The 19285-nt window shown below is 44.2% G+C and overlaps 5 protein-coding genes across 5 annotated transcripts; 2 read left to right on the top strand and 3 right to left on the bottom strand.

Annotated features, from left to right (window-relative positions):
* Positions 1–328: 328 nt before the first annotated feature.
* Positions 329–4322, top strand: V865_004921 (uncharacterized protein; the record flags this gene model as incomplete). Its single annotated transcript, XM_066228696.1, has 10 exons — positions 329–334; positions 397–468; positions 554–643; positions 707–840; positions 900–1472; positions 1531–1957; positions 2015–2944; positions 3010–3095; positions 3326–3725; positions 3792–4322. 10 exons carry the CDS (start codon positions 329–331, stop codon positions 4320–4322), a joined length of 3249 nt encoding a protein of 1082 aa, XP_066084793.1.
* Positions 4323–4760: 438 nt separating this feature from the next.
* Positions 4761–8156, top strand: V865_004920 (uncharacterized protein; the record flags this gene model as incomplete). The annotated part of the gene is made up of 10 exons (XM_066228695.1): positions 4761–4870; positions 4970–5694; positions 5783–6025; positions 6102–6235; positions 6323–6644; positions 6703–6849; positions 6911–7013; positions 7091–7209; positions 7272–7652; positions 7753–8156. 10 exons carry the CDS (start codon positions 4761–4763, stop codon positions 8154–8156), a joined length of 2688 nt encoding a protein of 895 aa, XP_066084792.1.
* Positions 8157–8563: 407 nt separating this feature from the next.
* V865_004919 (uncharacterized protein) lies at positions 8564–11264 on the bottom strand (the record flags this gene model as incomplete). Its single annotated transcript, XM_066228694.1, has 6 exons — positions 8564–8670; positions 8739–8855; positions 8926–10030; positions 10091–10814; positions 10877–10998; positions 11061–11264. 6 exons carry the CDS (start codon positions 11262–11264, stop codon positions 8564–8566), a joined length of 2379 nt encoding a protein of 792 aa, XP_066084791.1.
* Positions 11265–14020: 2756 nt separating this feature from the next.
* On the bottom strand, positions 14021–17389 carry V865_004918 (uncharacterized protein; the record flags this gene model as incomplete). Its single annotated transcript, XM_066228693.1, has 1 exon — positions 14021–17389. One exon carries the CDS (start codon positions 17387–17389, stop codon positions 14021–14023), a length of 3369 nt encoding a protein of 1122 aa, XP_066084790.1.
* Positions 17390–18319: 930 nt separating this feature from the next.
* On the bottom strand, positions 18320–19032 carry V865_004917 (uncharacterized protein; the record flags this gene model as incomplete). Its single annotated transcript, XM_066228692.1, has 5 exons — positions 18320–18574; positions 18639–18737; positions 18792–18807; positions 18871–18934; positions 19005–19032. The coding sequence occupies 5 exons, from the start codon at positions 19030–19032 to the stop codon at positions 18320–18322; spliced, it is 462 nt and encodes a 153-aa protein (XP_066084789.1).
* Positions 19033–19285: the final 253 nt, after the last annotated feature.

Below are 19285 nucleotides of genomic sequence, written 5' to 3'. Positions count from 1 at the left end.
TCCAAGCGAGAGGATGAGTGAGGACGAAGCCGACATGACATGACGTGGCAATGAACAGCAAAGTATGTATGAAACACGTTTCTCCGCAAGTGATACTGAGCACTGTCCACCTTCTTCATATTTTTTTTTGCCACGCGACGCACCGTCCCTCTGTGTATTTTTTCAATTTTTTCTCCTACCGCCCTCGTGTGGGTCCATCCTGGAAATTATTTCAGAAGTTCAAGAGAGTAGACTGACACTGACACTGACACTGACACTTCACTCCTCATTCATCCCATCTCACTTCATTCCTTTCCATCTTCATTCAACATCAACAATCGAAGACAAGATGGACGTGAGTGCACATGCAGCGCTGATCAAGCGATCCAGCTAATCATGGCATGTCACACATACTAGCCAAATTACGTTCCTCAGCTTAGACAGCTGTTAGAGGCTACTATCGCTCCTGACACCAATGTCATCAAAGCTGTGAGTGAGGTTTCTGCGAGCAGTGCTGCTCTTCCTATATGCGGTGGGAGTATGTGAGCTCATCGACCTAATCTGATATTCATAGGCTACTACCCAACTTAACACCCAATTCTACAAAAACCCTCAATGCATCCCTGCTTTGTATGAAATTGCCGCTACAACGGATAATCAATCTGTCAGTGTCATCTTCCTTTCGAAGCAAAGCTTGCTGGCTGCTGCTAAACAAACGTAATTCTAGATACGACAATTGGCTGCCGTAGAATTGAGAAAGAGAATATCGTCAGGTGATGGACGTCAGTGGAAGAAGAACCCCCAGCAATTGAGGGAGCAGATCAAAGCCAGTCTGCTTGAACGTCTAACGCAAGAACAATCGTAAGTCAGCTACACTCGAATGGAAAAGGTTGCTCGTAGCTGATGCCTCAGATCATCAGAGCAATCGTACGACATGCGCTCTCTAGAGCGGTAGCTGCTATTGCCGACATCGAACTTACCGTCAACCCACCTCAATGGCCTACCCTCTTACCAGGCTTATATCAAGCTGCCGCCTCCCCTACTAAAACACATCGAGAAACCGCTATCTATGTTCTCTTCTCCATCCTTGACACCGTAGCCGAATCTTTCGAGACTCAATTACAATCCTTATTCAAAGTCTTCTCCGTCTCTTTGGTCGACCCTGAATCATCAGAAGTTAGAGTGACTACCCTTAGAGCTCTCGCCAAAGTCGCTGAGTACATTGAAGCTGGAGATAAACACGATGTCAAAGCATTCCAAGAATTGATCGTACCAATGCTTAAAGTCTTGGAACAAGCTATCAACGACGGTGATGATGAAGGTGTTAAACACGGTTACGATGCTTTCGAAACTTTACTCATCATCGAGGCTCCTCTAGTGAGCAAGCACGTCGCTGAGTTAGTGCAGTTCTTCCTCGGTGTCGCTGGAAACAAAGAAGTAGATGATGAGATGAGATGTGGTGCTCTCAACGTCCTCTCATGGGTTGTGCGATAGTAAGTATTCAGCTGCGTCCTTTAGATTGTTGCAGCTGTAGCTGACAGTGCGTTACAGCAAAAAGAGCAAAGTGCAAGCTCTCGGTCTTGCCAAGCACATCGTTGAAGGACTCTTACCTATCGGATGTGAAGATGATCCAGAGGATGTCGACGAAGATTCGCCTTCTCGACTCGCTTTCCGAACTCTCGATAACCTCGCTCAAGCCCTTCCCCCTCAACAAGTATTCCCCGTCCTCACTCAACAACTCCAAGTCTACATGGGCGGTGATGCTCGGATGAGAAAGTCCGCTCTTATGGCTTTCGGTGTCTCCGTCGAGGGATGCAGTGAATACATTCGACCTCACGTCGATCAGCTGTGGCCAGTCATTGAAGGTGGTCTCCAAGATGGTGAAGTCGTCGTCAGGAAGGCTGCTTGTATCGCCCTTGGTTGTTTGTGTGAATGGTTAGCTGAAGAATGTGCTACTCGACACTCTGTCATTGTCCCTGTGAGTATCAGCTGAACCTCCGAAGTAAATTCACAATAGCTGATTGTACCATCGTAGATCCTCTTCAACCTCATCGTAGACCCTTCGACTCAGAAGAACGCTTGTACATGTCTTGACTCTTACCTCGAGATCCTCGGTGACGATATTGTCAACTACCTTACCCTTCTCATGGAACGACTTCTCGTCCTTCTGGAGAACGGTACTATCGCCGTCAAGATCACCGTCACCGGTGCTATTGGATCAGCCGCTCACGCCGCCAAGGAGAAGTTCGTCCCTTACTTCGACCAAACTATTAAGCGATTGGTTCCTTTCCTCCACCTCCAAGCCTCTGATGAGGAATCTGACCTTCGAGGTGTAGCCACCGACACTATTGGTACCATTGCCGATGCCGTTGGTGCCGACGTTTTCCGACCTTACTTCGAGGGATTGATGAAAGCCGCTTTCGAAGCTTTGACAATGGACAACTCCCGATTGAGAGAATCATCCTTCATCTTCTTTGGAGTCATGGCTCAAGTATTCGAAGGAGAATTCTCCCAGTACTTGCCACAATGTGTACCAGCTTTGATCGCCTCTTGTCAACAAGATGAATCAGCTGATGAGTTCCTCAACGACGGTGAAGGGGGTTCTTCCAACCCTTCTGCTTTGGCCGAAGCATTCACCACTGGTGTATCTAAAGATGCCGGAGAAGATTTGGGTGATGATGAGGAGGATGAAACCGACTTGGCAGCTTTGGAACAGATGTTCTCGAAAGTCAACTCCGCCGTTGCTATTGAGAAGGAAGTAGCGGCCGATACCATCGGGGAATTGTTCTCAGCTACCAAATCAGCTTTCATGCCTTATGTAGAAGAGACCGTTAAAGTCCTTGTGGAATTGTTAGATCACTACTATGAAGGTATTAGGAAATCCGCTGTGGGAGCTTTGTTCGCTTTCATTAAGACTATGTACGACCTCTCTGAACCTGCTGAATGGCAACCTGGAGCTCACGTGGTAAGTCCATCATTCTTGAACAGGTTCCTCAGTGACAATCAGCTTACAATGTTGTGTGTAAATAGCGAGTACCTTTCCACGAACACGTTAAGAAGATAGTCGAGATGGTCTTGCTTCCTATCTTCGAAGCTTGGAAGACTGAAGATGACAAGTGAGTATGCCTTTCTCAGTGCTGTCCAATTGAGAATTGTCTTTATTACCCATAATTGCATCCACACATCTCTACACCCCACATATGATGATAAATTTAACTCAGCTCACTCCGAAGCACTAAAAAGTGTTCTTGAGGCTACTCTATATATTCTATCTGATACCTCGCTTCGATCTCGACTTCATTGTTATATCTGTGCGAGTAGTTGCTGATCGTATGACTACCTATAGATCCGTTGTCATCCTCATGTGTGCTGAACTCGCCGACACCATGAACAAGTGTGGTCCCGCCCTCGTAGAAGGTCACTTGGACGAAGTTGCTACCTTCGCCATTGAAATCCTTGAGAAGAAATCGTTATGTCAACAAGACCCCGATGGAGATGACGAGAACGTCGATGTTGATGCTGACTCGTCAGAGTACGAATCAGCTCTTGTCTCCAACGCTGCGGACGTCTTTGGCGCTATGGCTTCTGTCCTGGGACCTGACTTCGCTCAGGCTTTCGGTCAAGTGTTACCTTTGATCGCCAAGTACACAGAACCTAAACGAACTCAATCTGAGAGATCTATGGCAATTGGTTCTCTCGGTGAGGTCATCGTCGGCTTGAAGGGTGGTGTTACTACTTTCACCCAAGTGAGTCACACTTAGTTCAGAAACACCTGATGCATTCGAGCGATGCTGACAGCGTTGATTTTATAGCCACTCTTGCAAATAATCTCTCGAGGGTTAGTCGACGAAGAAGCCGATGTACGATCCAACGCTGCTTTCGCCGCCGGTGTATTGATCGAAAATTCCGAAACCGACTTGTCATCCAATTATCAAGCCATACTCACCGCCCTCCAACCATTCTTCTCACCTGCCGAGCACTCTGCTCCAGCAGTATACAACGCTAGGGATAACGCCGCGGGAGCTGTCGCAAGGATGGTCACCAAGAACCCTAATGCCTTACCTTTGGATCAGGTGATTCAAGTTTTAGTGTCTGTTTTACCATTGCGATTTGATCCATTGGAGAACCGAGCGGTATACGGTGCTTTATTCGCTACCTTCAGAAATCAACCTCAGATTTTGATGCCTCATATCGATCATCTCTTACAGGCCTTCCACTATGTGTTGTTAGACCCATCACATGCGGATGATACCACCGACGAGACCAAGGCTGAACTACGAGCGCTCATTGAGCACTTGAAATCGCAAGTACCGGATAAAGTAGCCGCTGCTGGATTTGCTTAATCCTTTCATCCATTTATAGATCAGTGCTGGGTGGTGTGTAGATGTATATAGGTTTGCTTACAATAATTCATTGTTTTAACGATTCTTTCTCTCTTCTTTTCCCTCTTCATGACTTTTTTGTTCTCGAATCACATTCAAATTGATACCACAGTACCACAATATCCCTCAAAGTAATTTACAACATCGAGAACTTGTAGATAGAGCCTTTCTCCACTTCAGTACAGAAAATTGATAATCTCAATGCATGGTTTCTGACTTTCTACATGGTACAAAGATGTTGATGTTGATGTTGATGTGGATTCGGATTTGATCCCGCTATCACTATCTTCATCACCGGTGAAATTCACAATGACAGGTGCAAAGTTGAAAACAAATCCAACTTGACTTACTCCCTCATATACCAGCTCATCGGTCTATACGCATTTAGCGCCAACTACTATGGACGGTGACAACGAGATGAACGTCGATGGGAGCATCGGTGAAACTTCCAAAGCTGGTTTGAGACGTATGAGGAGATTAGCTAGTCAAATACCTCACCTGCAATCCAGGTATGTTTGTCGATCAATCCATCCTGTCTTTGGTCTTAGCCATCTCGTCCCTCCTATCCAGATGTACTGATGTACTGATGCTCTTGACACTCTTGATAGTCCCAGAGGAGCAATCCATCATACTACATCCACTTTGATCTACCCTACACCACCCTCATCCCACATCCAAGGATACCTCACATCATCCATATTTAACTCTTCTCATCCGAAGAAACTACCGACTCCTCCTATCCTACAGCCAGGCGAACAGATATCACACTCTCCAGATGGTTTGTGGACAGTCATCTACCATCCGAGTCCCATCCCTGAGTCTACTCCGGAAGGTACTTTGGCAATATATCATTCCGATCAATCACTCTCACCTAACACCAGTCCATCATCAATCATTCCCTTATCCACTTTCTCCCTCCCCTCTTCGCCGTTGTCCGTTACACATTTATACCCTCCTCGAGTTCATCTGGTCGGATCACGTTCGAAACCAGCCGGACCGAACCCTCTGGAAGTCGAGTATGATTCTGTTAATGGACCATCTTTTGTCGTACTCCTGGAATCGTCAATATGGTACCTCTATTCTACACCGGTCATAAATGGTCCAGTAACTTCATGGACTATGACATACCTCACTTCGCCTATTCATACTCGGTATCATACGTCCTCTATCACTTCGTCGGATGGTCTCTTTCCCGGAAATGGCTTTAAGATCAAGAAGGGTTGGACCGGATTGGTACCGTCAAATAAAGGTATATGGGCTGGGTGGGAGACGATAGGGGGAGAGAGGGGAGTGACTAGGGTGGAAGTTGGGAAAGACAAATATGGAAAAGTCTGTGAGTTACTCTTCTTTTATTCAACTACAATCGCTTTTGCGACGTCCATCGGATGACTGACTTATTTCATTTGGACGTATGTATCCAGATCTACAATCAACTCCGATGCCTACTTTACCTAGAGTAACGGATATACCTTTTGATGAGAACCAATATGAGCAGGAACTGCAAGGTATCATTTTTGTATCTCTGGCCAGAAATTACGGAGGAGAAACAATCAAGATGGAGAAAGAGAATGTCAGTGGAATGCAGGTTGATAATGAAGGCGAGGGTATTAAAGAAGACAGAGAAGTAGAGAAAGTAGGAGCTGTTCTAGTATTCAACGATACCTGTGAGTGGCCTTCCATCAGGTCGATTGAAATTCAATGGAAACTGGCTAAATGATTTTCGTATCGTCCTGTACCTAGCCCGCCCTTCGTCTGCGCCTGTATCGAGAACACGTATACAGCTCCACTCCTTCGAAAGAAGGGCGATCGAATTGGCACAAGGGTTCAATGACATATCCTCGGGACAAGGGGATATAGTCACTTCTTGGGACTGGGTGAGTGATTTTCAAGACTCCTTCACATTTGGATTCTGTTATATGTGTGAAGATCATTCGGCTAACTCGCATCTCGCCATTTGCTAGTCGACCGTGCCAGACCCAATACGACATTACGCCTCACCTACAAACACATCTATAATAGCTTTATATCCTCTGTTATCCCTTCCCCCGTATGCTCTGGCACTAGCCATCATATCTCAACCTTCTGGCCTCTCCTTGGTGCATATAAATCTGTCAGCCAATCAATGGACTACGGTTGGAGATCCGATAGCCTTAGGCGAGCTAAGAGGCGAAGTCGACCTTGACCTGGTGGTCAGCCAGGGTGTAACACGCGGTCAGATGGGATTGGCTGCTCTGATAGGCAAAGAGAGTGCACCTGCGCTATTGGTCTTACCTCGCTTAGAAGGTGAGGTTGGCTTTTTAGAATTCTGCAACTGCGGCTGAGCTAAATATAATTGCGACAGGTCAACCTACTCTCGATAGATCGTCAAACGAAGTGTCGATCGGAAGCGATGCAGCTACCTCTATCATCTTAGCTGAGAAAGATGGGATAGGCTGGGCAGATGTGATCAGGGCTGCAATCGGTTCAACTGGAGTAGGCAAACGCAAAGGTCAGTTTCAAATCTCGATTTACTCATTGTTACGACAAGCTGATGGATGTTTGTTCGATAGACCTGATTGCGAATATCAGCAAACAGATATATACATTGGGGATGGATCTGGTGGAGATAGATGAACTCAATTTGTTACTGAAAGCTCAGATAGCTTTGTTCAGGTAAGCTTAAGAGCGATTGTACAGCTTGTTCGATGGTCGATACTTGAACAAGAGCTGAAGAATACCTATTCGGGTAGTTCGACGGAAGATGCTCGTCTCGACCTTGCTAGTGATATACTCCGTTTGAACGAGGCCAGTCATCTGGTAGATAGATGTGCAATCTTTGAGAAAGATGGGCAAATCGGGTTTGATCTGGGTTAGTTGAGTGCCCTCTTGATTATGTGCCAGCAACCGATGATTTTATACTATATTTTGCAGACTCGATATGGCCCCTTATAGGAATGATGGAATGGTGTATAACCACCATCACCACAGCCATGCGTTCAATAATTCTCTTAGGAGGTCAGACGGAATACTCCACTATCGATTTGGAAGAGTACCTAGAACGACCATCTTCGATCATCATACTGATCCAACCTGAATACCGACAACTGGTAATCAAGATACTATCTCAATTGAACCAGTTGATTGGATTTCTAGACAAGTTGGATGGACCGATCTTACAACCTGAAACTAAAGTATTACCTCCCCCCTTGAAGAGGGATGCGATGGCTACAATCCTTGCTCGAGATCGGATTAGGGATGTGGCTTATAGGAATGGGATGGATTTGATCGAATGGGGCAAGGCATTAGAACGAGGTGAGAACAAGTCTATTTCATCTGATTCTTACATAACCTTCATTTTACATGAGTGAAGTCGGCTGATCGATCTGGCTTGAATTGGGTCGGGTGTCTATAGTATCGACTAAGGATATACCTGAAGAATCAATCAGCTCATCTTTATACAACCTATCACTCATCCCTCTAGAAGATCATTTATCAAAAATCATCAATGATCTACCCAATTCATCTGAAATGTTCTTGTCGGTTACGCAGTCATCCCTTGGGGATACTTCTACGACTTTATACGATTCCATCACTTATTTACCTATAGCTACATCTACACATTCCATTGTGAATGGAAGGAAGAGAATTTCCTGTGAGAGGTGTCTGAATAGTACCGAAGAGTTAACAAGACCCACCGATATAAATGCAATTGCTGGAGGAGTTAGCTCAAATTCACCTTGGAACGAATGGAAGGATTCTTTTAAGGAGCATTGTTTATGCGGTGGGAATTGGGTAAGAGAAAAGTCAATAAAGTAATTCGACTGGTTGTAGCGTGCTGTCAGATACAATATACTATGGTTAGACATGATAATATCTTTATATGCATATCTTTCTCGCTATATATGTATACTACGTAAACTACGTATATACTACTCAGACCTTGCGTCGTGACCAATGGTCTGATTTGTGTTCCACTTTCGTCTTTCTCAATTAAATATATATATATATATGAACAACTATCTGGATATACAAAGAACGTCTTTGGTTATATACAATCAAGGAATATTTTAAATCAAGGTATACTGTGTTCGATAATATCACAAGTAGTTACAAGATCAATCCAATAGTTTAGTTCATCAATTCTCACTTTCAAGAAAATTTGGCTCAAAGCCATCATGGTATTTCGGTGTTTTTTTTTTTTCTTCGTTTTTCAGAGCTATCTCTCACTCTGGAATAGGTGTGATATTACCTGATTGTTGATTTGGAGTAGAAGTACTGTTGTTATTGTTGGAATTAGGTGCGAAATTCCATACCATCACATCACCGTCGTCTATCATCAATTTTCGTCAGCTGCAATATTCCCCATCGTGAAATGAGCTGTCAGACTAGGTGACTAACCTGATCCAGAGACAATCATATCGTCACTCAATTGTAGTGAAGTGACTGCACCTCGGTGTCCGACCAGAGTCTGAACACATTGTCCTGATTCTCTATCCCATACTTTGATCGTACGATCTATGGATTCATGTGCAAAATGCATCATATCAGCTGGGTAGCAAATGGGGAGAAAGAGATTTAGACTGACCATGAGAAGCAGAAACCATCCTCAAAGCGTCTATATCGACCGACCAGACACCTTCAATATGACCGAACAACGTTGATTGTTCTTTACCCGAATCGACATCCCAAATCTTGACCGTACCATCGAGCGATCCAGTAGCCAAAATAGCTTTCTTTTCTCTGCCTCTCGATCTCTCCCTTTCCCTCTCCCTCTTATCGTCTTTCTTCTCGGGTGAATGGACATATACTCTAGGCTGGATCGCCGTATCTCTGGATCTGCCACGATGTTCGATCGGGTCAAATCCCTCAGGAGCATCAAGATCATTTATATCGATAGATTGATGAGGTGGTGAACCATATTGATTACCGGTAATGAATCCCTGAGGAGGGGTATATTGTCTATTATTTTGTCTTCTCTGTCTATCACGTTCATTAATCTCTTCTTCAGACATATCAACCATCAAAATCTTCATACTTTGAACTTGTGCTTTATGACCTTCGAAAGTTCTTATACAACTTTGCGAAGTCAGATCCCATAATTTGATCGTCCCATCATCAGAAGCTGAGAACAGCATTGCTCCTACATCTATATCGGGTTGAGAAGCATCACTTGAACCGACACCGGGTGATTTGGCTTTGGAGCATCTGGAAGAAACAGCTTGAGTGAAACTTGGTGGTAAGGTTGGATCGATATCTGAAGGAGATGATTTACCATCCCACAAGACTACACTGTTGACCCACTCTTCGTGACCACGAAGTACAAATTTGTTGCCGGATCGGAAATTCCATACCTGGATGGTCGAATCGGCTGATCCGGAAGCTAAGAGATAACCATTATAATTCAATGAGATGACTCCGTCGGTATGCCCGTCCATCACTCTAAGACATTCTCCAGCTCGCCAATTCCACATTCGAACGGTTCCGTCCATGGCACCGGTGAATAAGAGCATTTGGTCAAATTGAAGGGCTCGAACGGCTCGAGTATGACCGGTGAGAACTCGTACTTCTTCACCTGAGTCCAAGTTCCACACTCTGACCGTGCGGTCATAGGAACCAGTGATGAGAACGGGGTACGAAGGGTTGGTGAGAGCAGTGTGATATTGAAGACACATTACTCCATCGGTATGACCCTATATATAGTATATGTAAGCTAGGATGATAGGCTCTCGAGAATGGATCGATATACTCACTCTTAACAACCTATGGTTAAATCTTCCCTTTCTCCAATTCCTTTCCACCATCAATCTCTCGCAATAAACGGTTTTCCAAGGTCTTGTCAACCTGACGTCTCTCGTCAAATGACCATTGATAGATGTTGAGGCTGATTGAATCAATTCTTCTTCTGTATCACTATCTTTCACTTTACTCTTCTTCGAAGGTAACGATTCTGGTGTTGAAGGTGCACTTCGTTTTAACGACACGGGTTGTTGATACATTGCTGGCATATCACAAGATTTCAAACCAATCTCTCCTCCTACACTGAAGGTTTCTGTCGGGGAAATGTTGGCATGAATGGATCCCGATAAAACATCATTTCTAGTGATGACCTTCGACGTTGATGGTCCTACTCCCAAATGATCATGGTCGTCGTGATGGTCATGGTTATGATCGTGATTGATCAAGGTAGCTGGACTTCTATCTTTCAATTCTACCCTCAACCTTTTTCTCTCTAACAATGGTAATCCCCATCCACACTTCTCGCATTTCCTATCGATATGTTGTCCACACATCCTCCTCCATAACAAATCATCATCCGCCAATGCTTTCCATGATTTACTGACTTGCGCCGCTCGACCAAGAGAAAAGGCGTCAAGATATCCAAGAATACGAAGTGAGGTCTCTCGAGGTAAAAGGGAAAATGGGTCGATACGGATGATTTGGTTGAGTGAGTCGGAAAGATGAGATAATTGAGAGCTAATTATAGCAGAAAATAAGCTATATGTGACATTCAAGGATTGATGGATAGTAATACTCACAAACAACACATTGTGAGAATACCTTCCAAAATCAGCTTTCGTTTCCCATGCGGTGCATTGGAGAATGTTGACCACATGGAGGTTATCGCTGCTCTTTCAGATTGACTCAGATTATCAAGAGACTGTCGCACTCAGGTCAGCTTTCGCCGAGGGTTAGAATAATGTGACAGCGAGGCCGACTTACTCTTTGTAATTTTTCATTAACGTTCTGATTAGCCATCTGTTTATGTCTGACACATAATTTTCTCCCCGCCCTGGTAGGTATCACATCTATCTCCGTTTCCTGTGCTGGGTAAGGATGTACTGGAGGATGACCATTCGATCGCGAGGAAGAAGCGACAGGGAAGGCGGACATGTTGGCAGGTGCTGAAGCTGGTGGTGAACTCATACTTGAGGAGACAGTTGAGTGGCAAGGTAATGTCGTGTGGCCAGTTGGGATTTCGTTTGCCTGGTTTTTTGCTATTACTGTTTTCGTATGCTCGATTAGCGATAGTCGTGAAATGGCGAGCAAGAAGATATATGATCAAGGTCCAAGAAGAATTGAGACGTTGTTTTTATTTTATGTGAGAAGGTCGAAGAGTGAAAATAATCAACTGACTAATTAACGAGATGAGGATTTGCGTTCTACGTGAAGTGGTGAGGATGGTCGAGAGTGAAGGAACTGGTGTGAACTACAGTCGCATTACGAACAGCTTCTAATGCCGTGTGAAAGAATGCTAATGGGTTGATTAGAAAGCTTTGTTGACCTTGAGGGGGGATCGGCAATAGCCGAGTTGAATTGTCAGCTATTCCAGATAATTGTAGATTAGGTTTTCAGCTTTTTCAAATGCATCCAATACACCACCACACTCCCAATCCCTAATTACGAGCGACTAGATCTGCTTGCACAAGCTAACATGAGAGAGACCATCGCGTCATCAGACAGATGGTCATACCATATGTGTGTATGTATGCATTTGTCTACTTGTGGTAAGTTGAATGATGTCGATACGATGAACCACGTCGGACTAGCAATTAAGCACGTCAGAACTTGCCATTGTGGAAGGCTGCATGCGAGCTGAACAGATGGTTTCGGATTTCGCCATATCCCGTTAGAAGGAAGCATGCGGTCGATGGTCGATCTTTCTTATTCTAGCTTATTCATACGCCACCCCCTGAGTCCCAAATGTACCATACAAGCTGTATTCTCTTCGAGAAGCCAAGTGTTGTTGCTTCAGGTGACGAGGGATTGCACCATCATCAACAATGGCGGAGTTAACCATGTTTTCTGTCTCATATTCCAAATTATCTCGGAAGGCCGAGTTGTGATATTTCGCCATACTCATCCCGCTCAATCCCGAATCAACCAGATCTGATCCTTTCCTACTCCCTCCTCTCCCATGAGTCATGTCTGCACCTGCGATGGTGGAATCCATCTCTCTTATCTCGTGACTATCATCCACCACTCCAAATTTCGTAACCCGGATGTCCGAAATGAGCTCGTCATCTGTTTTGTAGTTATTGGAATACCTTCTGTAACACCTCATCATGAATGCGTTGCGAGAAATGGCGAACGCCGAAAAATCACGACATCAAGAACGGATTTGCAACTTACGTAAAATAGTATCGCACCAAAAATTTCGATTAACTCACGTGCACATGTGTTTGCTTGCTACCAAATTATCTCTTTTCGTCTGCTTTTTTCTTTCTTTCTTCCTTCCTCATGATCAGTTTATCCATTCCCTTCTTCGGTCGATCTTATCTCAGATGATACCATCATCACACCATCTGTACTCTATACAAAGCACTCTGCTCAAGAACGTGCTTTGAATTCGGAATGTGTTCTATCAGAAGCCATCTTTCGTCAGGATGTCACCATTGAACCCAATTCATCTCGTTCTATCATATCTCGCACGACATCGTTTTCCTACGCCTGCCTCAATAGTCAAGCACTAGTGATTAGTGCTCACTGGAACACTATTACAGTTTAGCGTAAATGGTGATCGTGGATCCGGATCTGGTTTAGTCGCCGGTAAGAGCGACATCACGCAATTGATCCTAAGTGCATTCCCCTCACCCCATTAAAATTTCCATCTTACTCGACGGCTCCATCTGCTCGTATTTGCTTCTCCACCGCGAATTACGATTCCTGAATGGGCCAAAAACAATCTCACAAATCTTCCGTTCTCCTCCACCTTTTTCTAGGTGTTATCTCTCTACCTCTCGATGTCGAGTTAGGGAGTGAGGAAAAGTTAGATTACATGCTTTCAGTTTGTAGTATTGTACCATCTTCATTCTCGTTCTTGTCACCTACCATTGTCGTTGCCTTCCCATTGCAACTTATTCAATGCCAAATTATGCCAAATTTCTGCCGTGTGCTTGTTCTGGGATTGCTGCATTGATCAACGTTGACGCTTTCTGATCAACTAAACTCCATCAATACCTACAGGACTATACTATCCATACTAGTGATAAAATACTCGTAGTCAGCCGATCATCACATACCATCCCTTCTTTTCCCAAACCATAATGGCCTTTCTCAAGACCGTCTCCCCTCTCTCACGGGAGACCGAGTCAACTAAAAGGCATATATCAAAACCATACTCTCGCTTATCGCTGTGCCAAATCTTCATGGTCTGGTTTGCATATGTGGGATTCTTCGCTTTTTACCTCAATTTTCTGATATTCCTCAACAATCTTCATATTGGTTGATCTCGAAAGGAAATATTGTATGCTAGGTAGAATACGGACATCAAATCATCTTATAACATATAATGCCAAATTAAAAGGTATCAAGCATCACATGAACGACTAAATCCGCAGTGATTGGTATGCATCATAAACATCAGATATCTCTTTACAATTGCTTATCCTTCTATTTCTATAATATTGACTGTACAAATACCAAAACTTACTAATCACTATATACATAACAAAAATACGTATTCCATCTAAAGAATCTATAATCGAATTCAATTTATTGAAAATTGAAAGATGAAAGAAATGAAAAACCAAGTTATTCGGTATAGAATGTGAATCCGCGATGCCGGTGAAGATGACTGTCCTTTCGTACCCAGATGCTACTTGACTCATTATCGTCCAACCACCTATACACTCAACCCGTTAGTCAATCCCGCCCACAACTCCCACAACGACTAAAGCTTATCAACTCACCTCTAACGAGAACCTTCCTACTACCCTATCATCCCCTCCCTTCCTCTCTACGATCCTAACATCCACCTCACCCCTGTCCTGTTGGCGGGGCACGCCCCATAACTCGCCATCCTCAAAGTGCAGCCAATCAGGCAGCTCCGTCAACTTGATAATGATACTACCACATTTCTTGAGACTCGGTAGTCGTTTCTCTACAAAGGCCAGGTACTCCGCTTGACCGTCACCGGCTGTAGATGAGCTTTGGTTGGAAGAGTTAGAATTGGATGGGGTGATGGACAGAGGAGGGTAGAAATGGAATGGTTCTGATACGCCCAGCAAGATCCTTTGCGGCGAAGCAGTAATTGTCGGACGCGCTTTAGATTTCTTTTGTGATCCCTTGGACGCCGTGGATGTACTGGATGGCAAAGTTGGTAAAGCAGGTAAGGAAGGAAGACTACTTGGTGGAGTCGGAGTGGTCCGAGTGACAGTAATAGTTTTAGTAGGTGGCAGAGGTATTGGACTAGCTTGTGATGGTATACCCATACCTATACCCAATCCTATACTGGTGGTGGTACTTGCAGCCTCAATTACAGCTTGGTGGCTCATACTATGTCTGTTATTTCCACAAGTATCATGTTCCGTGACCACCTCGACTTTCTTCTGTTTCCCAAAACTGACCAGCCTAGAATGAGTAGTCATCACTGGACTGACGCCCCGTTCGGTATGACTCCCACTACCTCTACTACTTGCCAGACTTTCCGTAGCTGGTGAATCCAACATCCTTCTCGCATCGATCCTAGAGGCAGTCTGAATGATCACTCCGTTGTTCGGATCGTAATCACCCGAAAGGGAAGAAGTCTCCGTATGGGCGAGATCCGAATCAGTAGGGAAATGTATATTATCTATACTTATTCCTTCATTTTCTGAATTGATTGACCCAATAGGTGATCCTGCTCTTGCCCTCTCCCTGTCCATCATCTCTCTTTTGAGAATCTTCTTAGACATGGACGATACACCTGAAGAAGTAGAAGTTGATTTGGAAGATAACGATATAGGTATATTCGTTTTATTCACTTTGAAATCTGCTCTTTGAGTCGGAGCGTTCGGGTCAATAGTCGTAGTGGTCATCGTTGAATGATGGGTACCTGAGGAACTCCTGTTCGAAGAACTTCTAATACTTCCATCGGCATCTGGACCAGGTGTATCACCCGTAGTCCACACAAAGGGAGGTTCAGATTCCCAACTAGCCCTTGAACTCTGAGTCTGACTTTGGACTGTTCTACTTCCGGCACTATGTCCTCCGAACCTCGAATCGGAATCTTGCGTCAATACCGTTGATCTATCCAACGATACATCAGATCGTTGAGATAACTTTGAACTATTTTGTGATCTATCTATTTGACTTCCAGATATGTACGATGGAGTAGCCGTAAATTCACCTCCGGATTCGGAAGCTGAGTGAGAGTAGGTTGAAGATCTATTTCGATTGACTATACCTGCTTTGTCTACTGCAGCAGCAAGTTGAGCTTGGAAAGCGGCGTTACTCAAACTAGGCATGATGATAGGATTGGATATCTTAGGTATCATCTTGGATTTGGATGATTTACCAAAGAAAGGATTGGTCAAAAATGATTTTTTGATCTTACTTCCCGTTGAAGTATTGCTGCCCATTCTTAAATGAGGTACCATACCATGTTCTCCTCCAGTGGCAACGACAGTCTCGGATGAGCCTCCATCAATTCTTCCCAGAACTAGCATCTGGGTAGTAGCTGGATCACCACCCATTTTCTCTACGTATTCTAATGCCGGTGTCTCAGCAGCTTGGTAAGACCATTTCCCCTCCTCATCCATCGTTGGAGAACGATATTGGTCCAGCCCCATCTCTCTAGTCCTAGCTGAAGTTCTTCTACGTCGTAGTTGCACCAACATGAAAAGCAGGAGTAAAATACCCACCAGAGAACATACGATGGCAATAGCGACTTTCGCCCCTTTTGCCAACCCGTGAGAATGCATATGGGGATGTTGATGGGTGATTGTAGAGTTATCTGACATTAATGAAAGTGTTAAGATCGATTTGGAATATGCGTAGGTACTTAAATCTTGAGCACGAAGAGCGACTGTAACTGAATCATAATCTGTATCTTCCGTTGGGTTTCCTAATAAAGTCTTTTGATCGGTTGAGAGTGAAAGCCAAGAAGAGGCTTCTTTAGGATCGAAAGAAGCTGTCATATTGATATTGCTCGTTGAGGTGGTTGAGTTCTTGAGGTATTGAGCTAAAGTGATTACATTGGATTTGCCAATCTCTAGAATTTGGGGTTCTTGAATTTTGTCAGAAGCGAATAAGGATGGGTAAAAAGCCATTTTGAGTGTAGTATTGAGCGTATCACCATATTTGTCTACTATGTTCAAGGGCAAATCAACATTCTGCTGGTTTGACGGTGGAATACCTGATATACTCATATTTCCAGAGCTGTAAGTCGGCCATACAAGTGAAGAAGTATCCAAAGTCGCACTTGTGAGATCACTAATATTGATTTCGTCCTGTCCATCAATACTCAACCCAGATTTCAACAGTCCTTTCAAACTAACATCATTCGCGTATCCCATCGTCAAATTCACTACCATTGGTCCGAGCGCTACGAGCTCATGAGCCGAAATGACAATGGTGAAACTCTGTTGAATATCCGAATATCCATAAACGTCTGATCCGGACAATATCACTTCGCATACCTCTCTGTTGGTATCAGCTGATGGAACGGTGATACCGTCAAAGGTAACAGTCTGATTATTGAATATCAACCAAGTAGGTAACGGTGATCCATCTTTCAATGAGGCGGAATAATATACTCTGCTGGATGCTAAAAAGGTCGAAGGGGTGAATCCAAGTGAGAAAGACCAATTGGGTGGAACTCTCACACCGGGATAGTAGATTGAAGATTGCCCATAAGGATAGGTAGATGTGATAGAGGTTGAATGCGGTGAATTCAATTGGTCTTCTATCGAACGTCCCAAAGTCAAATTTCCAGAATGATCAGATACGCTTAAATTGATATGATCCGATATAGTAGATTGACCATCTTTAGTAGTAGCTGTTATCTGGACTAGACGATTGCCTATATCGTCAGAAGTTGGATTACCTTGAAAAGTCCTTGTACTGCCAGTGAAAGATAACCATGGAGGTAAGTTGAATGCAGTGTATGTGAGAGCAGAGGAGGGTGAGAATGTATCGTCTGAGAAGGTCCATTCGAAAGGTTGGTCCACTCGGGCTACTGGTGGGAATTGTTGGGATAGCGGGTGAGAGATGCTGAGGCCGCCTATCGAAGCTGCCAAGATGAGAGAAGGAAGAAATAGTAGTAACGTTATTATAGCTGAGGGAGCCATTGTGTAAGCGGTTCTTATGAATTGGGCTAGGACAGTCCCACAGATATCATAATGGTGTTGTTGATTGTCAGCTTGCATCGCCTAACCTTGGTAATTTGGGAAACTCACCAGATTGCCCCTTTTGGATCTGTTAGATTATATGTCGAAACTTAGTCGATTGAAGCAAAGCTATCTTAGACCTCACCAGGGTCGTAGAACGTGTATATGTCGACCAGCGAGTAGCGCAGATGATAGGAAGGATCGCACTGAAGAACGAAAGTAAGTGCCAAAATGGTAGAAGATGAAGAAGGAAAGAAACAGAGAAAGTAACGGAGAATGACAGAATGACATAAAGGGAAAGACGATCGCTCATACTCTGAGAGCGGTAAGGTAATGCATTACAATCAGTAACATGTCGTACAGCTTGACAAGAAAGCATGAAAGTGGGTTTCGGTAGATCAGTAAACATGCTGGGCGCTGGAATGCTGAATGGGCGGAATTGTAATTCGGGCTAGTAAATCGTTGTTATTGATCAATTCAATGCAGATGTAAGGATTTTATCCGTTAAATTGGAATTACAGCTAGTCCTATGATGTTTAGCCATTCAGTCCTCATGAGGTAATGTGATTGTATTTCGGTACGATTGAGTGTCGGAAACAAAACAATCGATGGAATAAGCTTAATCAGTCAACAGGTCTCAGCAGTTTCGGTAATTCGTACAGCGCACTCCCTCAAGATCATTGATTCTACTAGAAGTGTTTCAGATGGTATCGCATTGAAGTGAGATCATGTTTGATTGTAGAAGGTGTTTTCGCCATGATGCATCCTTTGACCTTTCGTAACCATATACAACGGCTAAGGGAATATATGCATCAGCTGTAACCCCTATGCACTCCTTAGAAAGGTTCTGTATGCTCACCATCACACTATTGTACTTCATTCCAGCTTTCTCTAATCAGCATATAATCCACCACCATCTCCTTCAGCTCTTTCAACTGATTCATTCCTTTCCCCGCCGGCCTGTTCAACTTCAGGTAAACCTTTACCCATCCTCCATCCATCTACTTCATCCCGCATACTTTCCAGTTTGTTGATCAGAATCTTTCCGACCGAGCCGACCCCCGAGGCAGACTCATCCTTGATCTTGTTTATGGCATCTGTAAATGCTGAAGAGAGGTGTCCAAAGGTATCGTTAAATACTTGAGGCTAAGAGGTATGATAACATAAGATCAGCTGTAGTCAGGCGAGGTCAAGGAAGACGGAAACTCACGTTACCGAATACACCTCGGATATCACCATGATGATCTGGAGCACCCGAACCTGGCATGGATCCAGGTGGGGCAGGCTGACTACCTACTTCTGGGAATACCTAGGAATAGCCATCTTAGTACGATAGTCGCCATGCAGATGCACTATGACTCACTCCGGCTGGATTTTCTCTGTACCACGGAGTCACATCAGCGTCGTCCTCTCGGCTGCATTGGGTGTCCCATATGACTCACACAGTAGCTCCAGGTCCTTGAACGTCATCGTTCATCAACCCAATATCGTTGACTTTACTCTTATCTATACGTCCAACCATCAAAGTGTCAGCATTTCTGAATGCGCTTCCTGCTCAAGAAGGCGCACAGCATACCTTCAGCTGTTGATCCTGAGAGCGACATTCTGTGTGTTTTGCTATGGAGTATATACTATGGACTGGAGATCGAATTGCTGTATGGAAGCAGTGCGATCTTTTAGTGAGATCTCGAACAAGTATGCAGTTTAGACAGTAAGTAACTGCAAGTGACGTCACACCGAGACAAGTCTTACGTAATTGGGTGTACATGCAACTGCCAATCAACATCACAGAACATCGATGCATGATAGAATTGCTTTGCTATGAATCCCAGGAATACCATAAGCAGTACATTTATA

This window comes from Kwoniella europaea, chromosome 1, assembly GCF_036810445.1.
Source record: "Kwoniella europaea PYCC6329 chromosome 1, complete sequence".
NCBI classification, from domain to species: domain Eukaryota; kingdom Fungi; phylum Basidiomycota; class Tremellomycetes; order Tremellales; family Cryptococcaceae; genus Kwoniella; species Kwoniella europaea.
The sequence above is the reverse complement of the archived record's forward strand: the minus strand, read 5'-3'. Positions and strand labels throughout refer to the sequence as shown.